At 46.3% G+C, this 12,269-nt stretch overlaps 2 protein-coding genes and 1 pseudogene across 4 annotated transcripts; 2 read left to right on the top strand and 1 right to left on the bottom strand.

The window, feature by feature from the left end:
• Positions 1-780: 780 nt before the first annotated feature.
• Positions 781-3,026, bottom strand: LOC100830368 (annotated as a pseudogene).
• Positions 3,027-4,717: 1,691 nt separating this feature from the next.
• LOC112269755 (putative pentatricopeptide repeat-containing protein At1g26500) lies at positions 4,718-7,647 on the top strand. The gene is made up of 2 exons (XM_024456812.1): positions 4,718-6,586; positions 7,182-7,647. The coding sequence occupies exon 1, from the start codon at positions 4,757-4,759 to the stop codon at positions 6,473-6,475; it is 1,719 nt and encodes a 572-aa protein (XP_024312580.1). The 5' UTR covers positions 4,718-4,756; the 3' UTR covers positions 6,476-6,586; positions 7,182-7,647.
• On the top strand, positions 6,509-12,077 carry LOC100830676 (disease resistance protein RPM1). Of its 3 annotated transcripts, none has more exons than XM_024456809.1 (3): positions 6,509-7,507; positions 7,603-8,867; positions 9,220-12,077. In XM_024456809.1, the coding sequence occupies exons 2-3, from the start codon at positions 8,452-8,454 to the stop codon at positions 11,681-11,683; spliced, it is 2,880 nt and encodes a 959-aa protein (XP_024312577.1). In that variant the 5' UTR covers positions 6,509-7,507; positions 7,603-8,451; the 3' UTR covers positions 11,684-12,077. The 3 variants fall into 3 exon arrangements, with proteins under 3 accessions (XP_024312577.1, XP_024312578.1, XP_024312579.1); XM_024456810.1 differs by having other exon boundaries at positions 7,902-8,867; XM_024456811.1 differs by lacking the exon at positions 6,509-7,507 and having other exon boundaries at positions 7,868-8,267; positions 8,400-8,867.
• The last annotated feature ends 192 nt before the right edge of the window (positions 12,078-12,269 follow it).

Here is a 12,269-nt window from a genome sequence, read left to right on the forward strand (position 1 = left end):
GCGTGCGGCAAAAGCTGCAGCCCAGGAGAAAGAGCAGCAAGAGAGAGAGTTGAAATAGCATAAGGAGGAACAACGTTGTTGGATTGACGAAGCACTAAGGAAAAACAGGGAGAAAGCGCTTGAGATGCAAGAGGAGGAACGAAGACGCAAGGATGCTCGTGAGGCAGAAAGGGAGAGGCAAAGAGAAAGGGCCGCCGTAGCAAAGGCTACAGAAGAACATGGCGATACGTCAGGAAAATGGCCTTAGTGGACTCAGTAGTGCTTCTAATGTTTTTCAATTGTATTAGCTATCTTTAATTCTGTCCAGTTGCGGTATTATCGATGTATGTTAATTTAGTCATGGCTAGGTTCGAAGGTGTCAAGTCTTTTAGTTCAAATTGTGGCATTATCAATGTCTGTTAATTTTATCCAATGTGTCAAGTCTTTTAGTTCAAATTGTGGATAGAAAGCGTATTATTTATCCTAATATTGACAGGGCGCAACTGTTTTTGTTGGACGGAGGGAGTATTATTTTAAAAAAATTGCACAAGTTTAGCGCCGAGGGGGTAGGCGTGAAATTTGTTTAATTCTTTCTGGTGCCATTGTTTTCACTGCGTAGCGCCCTATGTGTAGGTGCGTTACTTTGTGGTTCAGCGCCGGCCACTTAGTCGCGAGACTCGACGCCTTCTTTCCCGGCGCTATGGTCTCATTTTCTTACTGCCAAACTGATATCAAACATAACCATACAATTTCCAGAACAACTGAAATCAAACACAACCAAATAATTTACAGGACAACTCATAATGAATAACTGAGCATTACTAATGCATTTTGCACGAAAAGCATATGACTACATATAACGTTCACATCATCCTAAGACAACCAAGTCGAAAGTAAAAACAGCCAAATAGTCCAACTTTGAGTTCAATCTACTTATTTCTCCTACCCCTAGTTGAGCATCCAGTAGCTTTCCCAATCACTCTCTTCCTTCGCCCAACAAGTTGCACATCTTCCTCTTCCTCTTCCTCTTCCTCTTCTTCCTCATCTTCCTCTTCTTCTTCTTCCTCATCTTCCTCTTGCTCTTGCTCTTCCTCCTCCTCTTCTTCCTCATCTTCATCGGCAGCATTGAAGACAACCTTCTTTCTCTTCTTGTAATCAGAAGGTGTAAATCGCTTGGTCGGCTTCCGAGGCTTCAGCTTGATAGCGGAGCGTCGCCAGGCCTGCAACGTGGTGTTGTCATCCACTTCATCTCCTTCCTGCCCTTCCTGTATTTCAGCAGAAGGATGAGAGTGCAATAAATATGCGGAAAAAATAGATGATTGTTTGATAGGCATTTTGTTAATACCCGCGTGGACAAATCGTCTGCAAGGTCAACAGAGGAGGCTTCGACATCTCCCGTCCGCTGCGACGACGTAGATTGTGACGGTGTCACAATCTCAATGTCACGGCAGCCCATAATGTTCACTAGCCGGCGGAGTCTTTGTCCCGTTCGCTGTGGATTAGCATATTTTTATTCAGTTAAGATCTTATGACCATTATATTAGCTCATGAAGTTTTTCCAGAAATGTACCTTCACAAACTCTCGAAGCGTGCTGCTGTCCTTCTGTCCCTCCGATGTTTAACAGAACATTTTCGCAGGCATCGGCATCCTTCCTAATCTCCTCGCGCTGCAATAATGGGAAGGTGAATCCGCTAGATGCATGACGGCAAAACGAAATGATAATATGACAAAGCTTACCACAAACTTCAAGACAGGCGCAAAATCCGTCTACGTCCCTTCCCTTATGATTCGGTTGTACTCGAGGTCGGCAACGTCGTCAAAAAGGACCGGCTCTTCCAGAATATCTGGGTCATAAGCAGGTGGACATATATTTGCACGGGTGTTAGCGAGGAACCAACGTACATAGTTGCTAAAAGCCAGAGGGCAATGCTCTCTAAGTTGGGATCCACGAGCTTGCATCGCCTTCTCAACACACCGCTTAAACTTGTCCACGTGCTCTCCATGAACCACGGGCCAATTCTGAATCTTTTTGCACCTCTTCCTGTCATAGCTACATAATAAAAGACATGGTATTAGTAATATGAAACAAAAAAATTCTATGAATATTAAACGGTGTGTTAACTCGTACTCATGCAGTCTGATGCTAGTGTCCTTCCCCTTTGGCGGGTTTGTTTGAAACAACCCAAACTGGGCCATGACACGATGTGGAAGATGATACTCAACGGCCCACAAACAAACCATTGGGCATTGCATCACCAACAGATGTTTCTCTTCTAAGCACTTCGGGTTCAGAGCGAACTCGAAAGTCTCCCCAAAGTTCTGACCCGCACCATATGGCTGCCACACAACCTACATATTTTGGAGCCTCTGTAAACACGACATTGCCATGATACTATGCAAAGAAGAGAATGAGCTTAGAGAATTACTTGCAGAGTTAGGGCATCAAACTCGTTAGTGTATTGCTTGTATAGGATTTTTGTGGAGCTGGTGCTCTCCGAAACCCGGTCCCACTTGTATGCCCATGTGGGTCGCCGCAGCAGGTTCCCATGGTCATCCCATGGGTGGTAGTTGAGCAAATTGGGACGACCCACTGGAAAGCGCTCCCAGCTCCACACGGACAGAAGTAGCAAAGGACCGCCAATCCCGCTGTCCGTACCTGTCCTACGACAGGCTTCGTCCAACTGCAAGAAAACAAAAGGATATATTAAAACATCTGTTTACCAAATTAAAATTAATTAACATCTCATTACCTGTCGGTATAAGTAGGCTAGTGCCGCCGTACCCCAGCTCCATTTCGTGTCCCAAAGAGTCAAAGCCTCCAGCCACATCCATTGGGCTGTCTTGCCACCCCCATCGGCAAAGAGAGTCCCAGTGATGACATACCAGACGTACACGCGAGCGTACTGCTAGACCACCGCATCTGTAGCATCATCGGGGCACTGCGCGAAGTTCTGCGTGATCCAAGTATATGTGGCGCCAGCGGGTGCCCTGTCATGCATGGGGTCTTCAGGCTTAGCGGGAGCTCTACCAGTAAGAAGCTGCATCTTCTCGCGCCATCCCGAAGAGTTGGTATTCAAGCAAACTGGTTCTCCCTCGATTGGAAGTGCGAGTATCATGGATACATCATGGAGCGTCATCGTCATCTCACCAGTCATGAGATGAAAGGTATGCGTCTCAGGCCTCCACCGGTCCACAAGCGCGGTGATTGCAGCAGCGTTCAGCGACGCCGTGGACCGGGTTACAAGCTGTATGAAAGGGAGGAGGCCCGTCATCTCGATGTACGGTGTGTACCGCTCGTCATACCGCATGGCGTTGGATGATGCCCCGTGAGACCGGAGTTTCAACGGTCTTAATTCCTGCAAAATAATGTGATGGGTCATAATGTGATTTCAAATTAAAGAAGTACAGAAATATGTAAATAAATGTGAAACTATTACTTACCCGCGCTTCTTCCTGCATAAACGCCCGTGGTGATGCTGATCGTAATGCTCATGTAAAAGCGCCATGGTTTCTACAATTAATAATTTAAACATTTTATGACAATTGTTATGAAAATCTATATGTATGACAGCACCAATGATGTAAATATGCTAACAATCATTACAAGATAAACACAAACAAATATAAACCATAACTAACTTAATTCAGCTTCTTCACATAACCATCCTATCATCTCCTAACCCAAGAGCTTGCACATTCCAATCCTCCGGAACGATAAATATCAGGTGTGCTGCCTAATACTATACTCTTCTAACCTCAGAGATTAGGCACATACAGATTTGCCACGAAGATTCAATTAAACCTACATGTGTATTTTGAAATATTTCAATGGTCACCAATGAAGAATGCTAATATTGGTCCACAACAATTGTTACAAACATAATTCCAAGCACATCCATGAAGTAAACAGTCAACCTATTCAAGTCATAATTGATTTCTAAATTCAGAGAACATCGCTACTGCATTTCAGATTAATTGAGAATTTCATTTCAGATCAGGACCTCCTGGACAAATCGACGGGGATTTCATTTCACATCTTAAGGTTCGAATCGGTTAGCCTAAACTAGCATCAAATCGACATGGGTATTCCATTTCATATCACGGTTAGCCTAGACTAGGATCAAATCGGTCCGATTTAGGAAATCCCTAAATTTCTAGGGTTTGCACTAATCCAGAACCTAAACAGCAAACTGGTCGGATGAAATTCATGGAAACGAGATTCAACACCGTTGGGGGAGGACGAGGAAACAAATCCACGGATAAATCAAAGAGGAATCGAGGTTCTATTACCTAGGGGGGGTGGTCGCGCCAAGAGGGGAACGGCCGCTCCTGTTCTTCTGGGGGGCAGCAACTAGGATCAAATCGGACAAAATTTATGGATTAAACTCATGCAAACGATCTAGAATACCTTAGGGGGAGGAGGGGAAATCAATTCGACGGCCAAATCTGGGAAGATTCGAGGAATACCTGCCGGGTCGCGCAGATCAGGAGCGCCGCGCTGTTCCTGCGGCCGGATGCAAAGGCAACTGCCCGTGTTGATAGGGGAACGGTCACGCCTTAAGTTGCAGAGAAGATAGCGCCGAACGTTTCGGTGCTACATGACTTTGCTTGGGGGGGCCGTAAGTGCCATGCTGTCGCTGCCTGGCCACGCTGGCAGGCGTTACGCGCCTTCAAGGCAGATGGGATATCCACAGGGTTAACGCCTAAGAGTCGGACGCTGAGCAAAAAAGTTATCTCTGTAAAATAGTTTGGTCCGGGTTAAATTGTTTCTTCACGATGTCTATTTTGTTAAAATGGACTCCCATCAAGGCCGAGGAGGCTTTGCACCATCAGATGGGCCCGAACTCCAAACCGTTGCGCAGCACTCGCCCTGATGCGCCTTCAGTCACCGCCGCCCCTTCAGTCACCGCCGCGACCCGCTCGACAACCTCCATGCCGCTGCCGCTGCCGCCGCGCCTCCTCTTCCGCCGCCTCCTCTCCACCGCCGTTGCGTCTACCTCTCCCTCTCTGGAAGCCGCAGCCCCGGGGCCCACCGACCCGGCGCTGCTCGTGCGCCTCTGCACGATCCTCTACCAGCACCAGCACGCCCCGGACGCCGCCCTGCAGCGCCGCCTCTCCGCCCTCCCCATCCCTGCCGCCCCCGCCGACCTCCGCGAGCTCTTCCTCCAGGCTACCGCACGGTTCCCTCTCTCCTGGCGCCCCGTTCACCGCCTCCTCGCGCACCTCACCGCGCAACACGGGTTCGCGCACTCCCCCGCCACCGCCGCCCGCTTCCTCGATGTCCTCGCCAAGTCCAGCAACTTCGACCTGCTGCACTCCACGCTGCTCGCCCTCCCGCCCGGGCTCCTCTCCGCCGCGGCCCTCCGCGCCGCCATCCGCGGCCTCGCCCCCGCCCGCGAGGTCGGCAAGGTCTCCGCCCTCCTCGCCCTCTTCCCCGAGGCACAACGCTCCCGCGTTCTCGAGTTCATCACCGACGTCGTTTGCTCCGTCTGCAAGCTCCCCGACGTGGCAGAGAAGGTGATCAAGCAAGCCGAGCACCGGCACAGCATTGCACGTAACGGCAGGTGCTGCGAGCTGCTGGTCGTCGCGTACTGCCGCGCGGGGATGTTCGCCGACGCGTGCAGTGTGTGGAACGGGATGGAGAAGCGCGGGATTGAGCCGGGCGGCGCGGCTTACGAGGAGATCGTGGTGACGCTGTTCAAGAACAATCGCTTCGCTGACGCCATGAAGGTGTTCGACGGAATGCGGAAGAGAGGGTTGTCGGCCCGCGGTGGCGGCACATGCTACCACGCGGTTGTTTCGTGGCTATGCAAGGAAGGACGGACCTGGTGCGCATTCATGGTGTTCGCTGAAATGTTGAAGATAGGGGTGGAGGTGGACGGGGAGGTGCTGGGCGATTTGGTGTATGGGCTCTTGTCGAGGAGGAGGGCGAGGGAAGGGTACAGGGTTTTTCATGGTGTCAAGGAGAAGGATATTGCACTGTACCATGGGTTGATGAAGGGGTTGCTGAGGATCAAGCGAGCTCGGGAGGCAACAGAAGTGTTCAGGGAGATGGTTGCTAGGGGGTGCGAGCCAAACATGCACACCTACATCATGTTGCTTCAGGGGCACTTGGGGAAGAGGGGCAGGAAGGGCAGGGATCCATTGGTAAATTTTGAGAGCATCTTCGTTGGTGGGTTGGTGAAGGCTGGGAGGACATTGGAGGCGACTAAGTTTGTGGAGAGGACGATGTGGGGTGGAGTGGATGTGCCGAGGTTTGACTATAATAAGTTCTTGCACTACTTCTCGAATGAGGAGGGAGTACCGATGTTTGAGGAAGTCGGAAGGAGGCTGAGGGAAGTGGGGCTGGTTGATCTTGGGGACATCCTTCTGATCTATGGTGAGCGGATGGCCACAAGAGATAGGAGGAGGGAAGCAATGAGAGGACGTTTGACAGAGGTTCAAGGTTATAGCTGCTTATCATCATCTCAGGAGTCAGAAGCTAGGAGCCTGTGATGTGTCCTTTCATTTAAGATGCAAATACAGTATAGTTTGGAGGAACAGAGAAAAGATTGTTTGATTCCTTGGGTGTGGTAAATGCAGAGGTGGAAAAAGGTGACCCTAAGGGTACCCACCAACCCTCTTTAGTTCAAACAAATGAACTAGTTTTCTAAAGATGATGTGATTTTAAAATTTTAGTTCATTTGGTTGAATTAAGTAGGGTTAGAGGGTATCCTCAGGGTATCCGTTTGCACCTCTAGGTAAATGTCCTTTTTTTCATCGTATTGGTAAGTTCTTTGGGATTAGAAAGATACACTAAGTTGGTACTCCCTCCGTTCCAAAACACAACTCATAGATTTTTCTCATTTGTTCCACAACACACCTCATTTTTCTCTTGAAATCCGCACCCAGCCAATAACTACTCACATCCATTTACTATTAATCCAATATGAGTGGTTAGGCACTAGAAACGAGAGCTGTCTTGGTCTAAGTGCACAAATTTATATGAGTTGTGTTTTGGAACGGAGGGAGTAAGATACTAATAGCATGGTTCAAAGGGCTTGTTCTTCTGAACTGTAGAGGGCAGATCCATTCGTGAATTTTGATTGGATAAATTACGTAATGGCTCTCTTTTCTCTTTGTTAGCAGCAACGGCTCAAGGGCCATTTGTTCCATCCCTCAACTGACTTGCTGTTATCATCATGGTGTATGATGTGATCAGATACCTAAGGTGAGGGGCAAGTTGAGCATGACAACTGAAGTAGACTCCACGTTGTGAGACCTCTTTTTCCACAGATGCACAGAAGATCTGTGTAAATAAGGAACTAACTTTCTGGGATAAGGTTGCGGACACCCAGTGCTCCGGCTCTGCTCCAGGAGTGTGCCTCATCCTGGGTGATCTAGACCAGACAGGGGACTGAGGGTTGCTCCCCATTGAAGATGCAGGCATTCCAGTGTTTCCAGGGCCACCACACAGTGAGCATGGTAAGGGAAGCAAAGCCCTCCTTACGATGTTGCTGGATGTCCCATGGAACCAGGACTACACTGGTAGGAAATCTCAATCATTAAGGGTCAAGGGTGTACATCCAATATGGCTTTTATATCTAGCAATCTTTGTAATTTTCTCTGGTTCTGAATTTCAGATGCTTCTTCCAAACAGAATATACAAATGAGTAGTCTTCCTTCTACTAAGGGTGCAAGTTTCTCAATCTACATGTATTAATAGAGGTCCATAGTCACCTATAAATTGTTGATATAACTACTCAAAGATTTCCCAACTTCTTTGACTTGGCATAAAAAAGGCATCCAATGAATAGATATCAGGTGGCAGGGAAAGACACTTGGATTCAAAATAATGCCTTGGTTTATGTTATCATTTTTTTTGCGGATGGTTTATGTTACCATTTGACTGCATTTTTTTAAAATCATTGTTAATGTCTAGACCATCCAGGCCCAATCATGTGAATACGACATTTCCTTAAAGTCATCCTTCAGCTGCTGCACCTTTGAACCATGGGCCAGTAAGACAACGACATATCATTGACAAGTCGTAAGATGCTTGTATGGACTATATCAGTACACCCCTCTTCCCCCTGACTCTGCACACGGAGTTGGTGAGGCGCCTCTGCAGAATGTGATGCCCCCTCGACAACTAATGCAAACCTAGCCTGTTTCCCTAGTTGGGAAGAATTGAAGTTATGTTCAGATCGAGCTCATGATCAAAGGCTCAAACATGGTTGCATCAACTCCAAACTTGGTCAGTTTATTCCACACTCATATCTCCGTGATTGGATCAGCTGTTTTGAGAGTAAGTTGAGTGGAACATCTAATTTGAGAGGGTTTTTTCAGTTTGGGTACAGCAACTTCAAAAGCTTAGTCTTGTTCGTAGAATAACTTCTTTGCCTCATATTCCCTGTGCCCCATCACATATATTGCCCAGCCCCACTCAAGCAGACAACAGCCGAAGCTTTTGTCCTCCTGTTAGTCCAGAGATGGAGGACGCCGTGGTTAGTGCCGGTGGGGGTGCCATCAATGTACTGTTATGCAAGCTGGGCACGGTGCTCATCCAAGAAGCACAGCTCCTTGGGGGCATCCGTGGTGAGCTGCAATATATGAAGGATGAGCTGGAGAGCATGACAGCGTTTCTCCAGGACCTTGCCGAGAGGGAGAATCACAGGAAGCAGCTTAAGATTTGGATGAAACAGGTGCGGGAGGTTGCCTACGATGTTGAGGACTGTGTTGATGAGTTTACTCATCACCTTGGCAGCAGCACAAGTGGTTCTGGCCTTCCTGAGTTCGTACACCGATGCATCCGTTTCATACAAACTGCCAGGGTGCGGCGTCAGATTGCCAAACAAATCCAAGAACTGAAAGTGCGTGCTACAAGTATCAGTGACCGAAACTCAAGGTACATGGGTTTCTCTTCCTTATATAAAGTTCTTGTGCCACAAGGCTCAACGTGTTGGTAATTATCCCCCTAACATCAGAACATGAGAAATGTGGTAGTACTGCAGCATGTTCTGTGTTGTGGTGAAAACTGAAAGGGTTCATTCCACTGTTGCGATTATTTTTGGAACTTGGCAAATAATATTCAGCTGATCACGTGAATAAGAATTTCTCAATGCCATTGATTCTTGGAACTTGATAGTTATTGCAACTTACAAGGTTTTTTTGTTCTGAAACAAAAGATATAAAGGTCTTTTCCTATTGTACCTCTACCATATATGACTGTCACACTAACTTCCAAACTCTTCTTCTAGGTATGGTGGTAATCATATAATTTCTGAAGGAAACACATTTGCTGCACAACCTGCACTGTCGACTGTTATTTCTTTGGATGTTCGTACTCCAGCGCTCTTCCCAGAGATAACAAAACTTGTGGGCATTGAAGCGCGTCAGAAAAATCTTGTTAATTGGTTGGTGGATGAAAGTGTAGAACAATTACTGGTAATATCTATATCTGGCTTTGGTGGTTTGGGCAAGACAACTCTTGCTATGACAACATATCAAACAGCAAGTGCAAGCTTCCAATGTCGAGCTTTTGTAACTGTATCCCAGAAATTTGATGTCAGGACTCTCATAAAGGACATTCTTCGACAAATTGTTCAACCAGTAGATCAAAATGATCCAGCACCTGCAGAGGACCCACTCAAAGGCATTGAAGAATGGGATGTGGGACAACTTGCAAGCATACTAAGGGGGCATCTAGAAGATAAGAGGTATCTTATTGTTCTTGATGATATATGGACCATCTCAGCCTGGGAAGGTATTCGATTTGCTCTTCCTAACTCTACTGGAAGCAGAATAATGGTTACCACAAGAATTAAAACTGTAGTTCAAGCCTGCTGCCTCCATCAGCATGACAGAGCATATGAAATAGAACCACTCACAGGTAGTGAATCTAGCGAGTTATTTTTTACGAGACTATTCGGTAATAGGGATAACTGCCCAACTGTCTTGGAAGAGATCTCAGAAAAAATCTTGGGGAAATGCGGGGGTATACCCTTGGCCATAGTCAGCATTACAGGTCTTTTGGCTAGCATGTCCGTGCACAGTTATGATCGCTGGGTGAAGATCTATAACTCTCTTGGTTTGGAGTTGGAAACCAGCCCCTGGCTTGAAAAACTCAAGAAAATTCTTGAGCTTAGTTATAATGACCTTCCATACCATTTGAAAACTTGTTTCTTATATTTAAGCACTTACCCTGAGGATCATAAAATCAGAAGGAAAGGTTTATTGAGACGATGGATAGCAGAACGATTTGTGACTGAGAAGCGTGGATTAAGTGCCTTAGATGTGGCCGAAAATTATTTCAATGAATTCCTCAACAGGAGTATTGTTCATCCAGTTGAAATGAGCTTTGATGGGAAGGTCAAAACTTTTCGAGTTCATGATATAATGCTAGAGATCATTGTATCAAAATCAATTGAAGATAATTTCATCACTTTGATAGGTGAACAGCATACTTTAGCTCCACAAGAGAAGATTCGGCGGTTATCCATTCATGGTGGAAGTAACAAAAATATTGCCACTAGTAAAATGTTAAGCCATGTCCGATCATTGAGTATATTCGCTGATGGAGAAATGTTACAGTTTGCTTGGCTGAAACTTCTGAGAATATTGGACTTAGAAGGTTGTGGATTTGTCAGGAATGAGGATATCAAAAATATATGTAGACTGTTTCAGTTGGAATACCTCAATCTCAGAAATACATATGTCACTCAACTCCCTGTGCAAATTGGAAACCTAAAGAAATTGGGGTCACTGGATTTAAGGGACACATGCATAAAGCATTTGCCCTCTGACATTACCAATCTGCCAAATTTATCAAACCTACTTGGAGGGAGAAGAGACTATAACTACAGTGGTTTGTATCCTATTTCTGCATTTTGGGGAATGCACATCCCTAGCAAACTTGGCAATCTAGAAACACTTACGACCCTTGCACAAATAGAGATCACAGACTCTACTTCCTGTTACATATCTGAATTGGAAAAGCTTTCACAGTTGAGGAAGCTGGGAGTAATGATGTTTGTCGATGATGACATGAACTGGATGTCCTTGATCTCTGCCATTGCAAAGCTGAGCAGCTGCCTTCAGTCACTACTGATTTGGCGACCTGATGGAGTAATGAATTTGAAGATCCTTGATACACTATCCAGGCCACCAATGTTTCTAAAAAGCATAAACTTCCGTGGTATGTTGGGACAGCTACCAGAATGGATCAGTTCACTTGTGAATCTCACTGAGTTGACCCTTCGCGCCACTGAATTGGAATCTGAGGAGCACCTGAAAGTTCTCATGCAGTTGCCAAGCCTACTCTTCCTCAGGTTGCATCACAGTGCATACACCGGAAGGGAACTCACGGTCTCTGCATCACAGTTCCCGAGACTCAAACTGCTCGCCGTTCATCTCGGTGAATGCCGAAACTTGAACCTGAAGTTCCAGGAAGGTGCTGCACCTAAGCTCCATAGGCTCGAGCTATCTCTCTTTGAATATGCTTCCCTCGGGCGACCTTCAGGTATCAATTTTCTTCCAAGCCTCCAGGAGGTCTTGGTCCATGCTCATCGAGACCATAATTCAGAAGGTATGGTGCGTTCCTTGATGGATGAAGCTAGCAGGAACCCGAACCAACCCTCTGTCAGTTTCAAGGCAAAACAATGGAAGCCAACTGGCTCAAGGACAGATCCACCTATAGATCACAGGGGAAACCCCTGGTTTTGATGATAGTCACCATGTACACGTGTGAGCTATGTGGTGATCTAGACTCGGATCATACAATGTGTCCGAGCAAATATTTGGTAGCTCTTCATATATCAAGTGCCAACAGACAAATCATTTCCTTGTATTTATTTCCAGTAATATGTATTGTGGAGTACTGTACAGTAAGGATGTATTCTTAAATCGTCTCTTCATTTCGTTCCAATAAATGAAGAGATTTGTAGTGTGATTAAGTGGGCTGTGTCTTAGAATCAATATTTGGGATGGTTTTTGGTTTGGTTGTCAACTCAAAGGATACAAATATGAGTTGGTGGTAACCTTGTGCAGAACATCTGTACATCTTGCAATGCTATTGTCCCTGAAAAGAAGGTTGCACTTCCAGTTGCAAATTTGTAAAGACATTTTGTTATGTGCGCTTTCCAGTTGGAAACTCGGCTTTCTTTAATTGATCAGCAGAGCTTTTGCCTGTTTCCGCCAAAAAACATGCATGTTTTTACAATTTTTCACAGGATTGCTTCGCTTGGAAGAGATCTTCAGGAGGACGTCAAAGGAGAAGCTGTCCTGCCTGCATTCTGTAGAAGCCACCGGC

Source organism: Brachypodium distachyon, chromosome 1, assembly GCF_000005505.3.
Source record: "Brachypodium distachyon strain Bd21 chromosome 1, Brachypodium_distachyon_v3.0, whole genome shotgun sequence".
NCBI lineage: Eukaryota > Viridiplantae > Streptophyta > Magnoliopsida > Poales > Poaceae > Brachypodium > Brachypodium distachyon.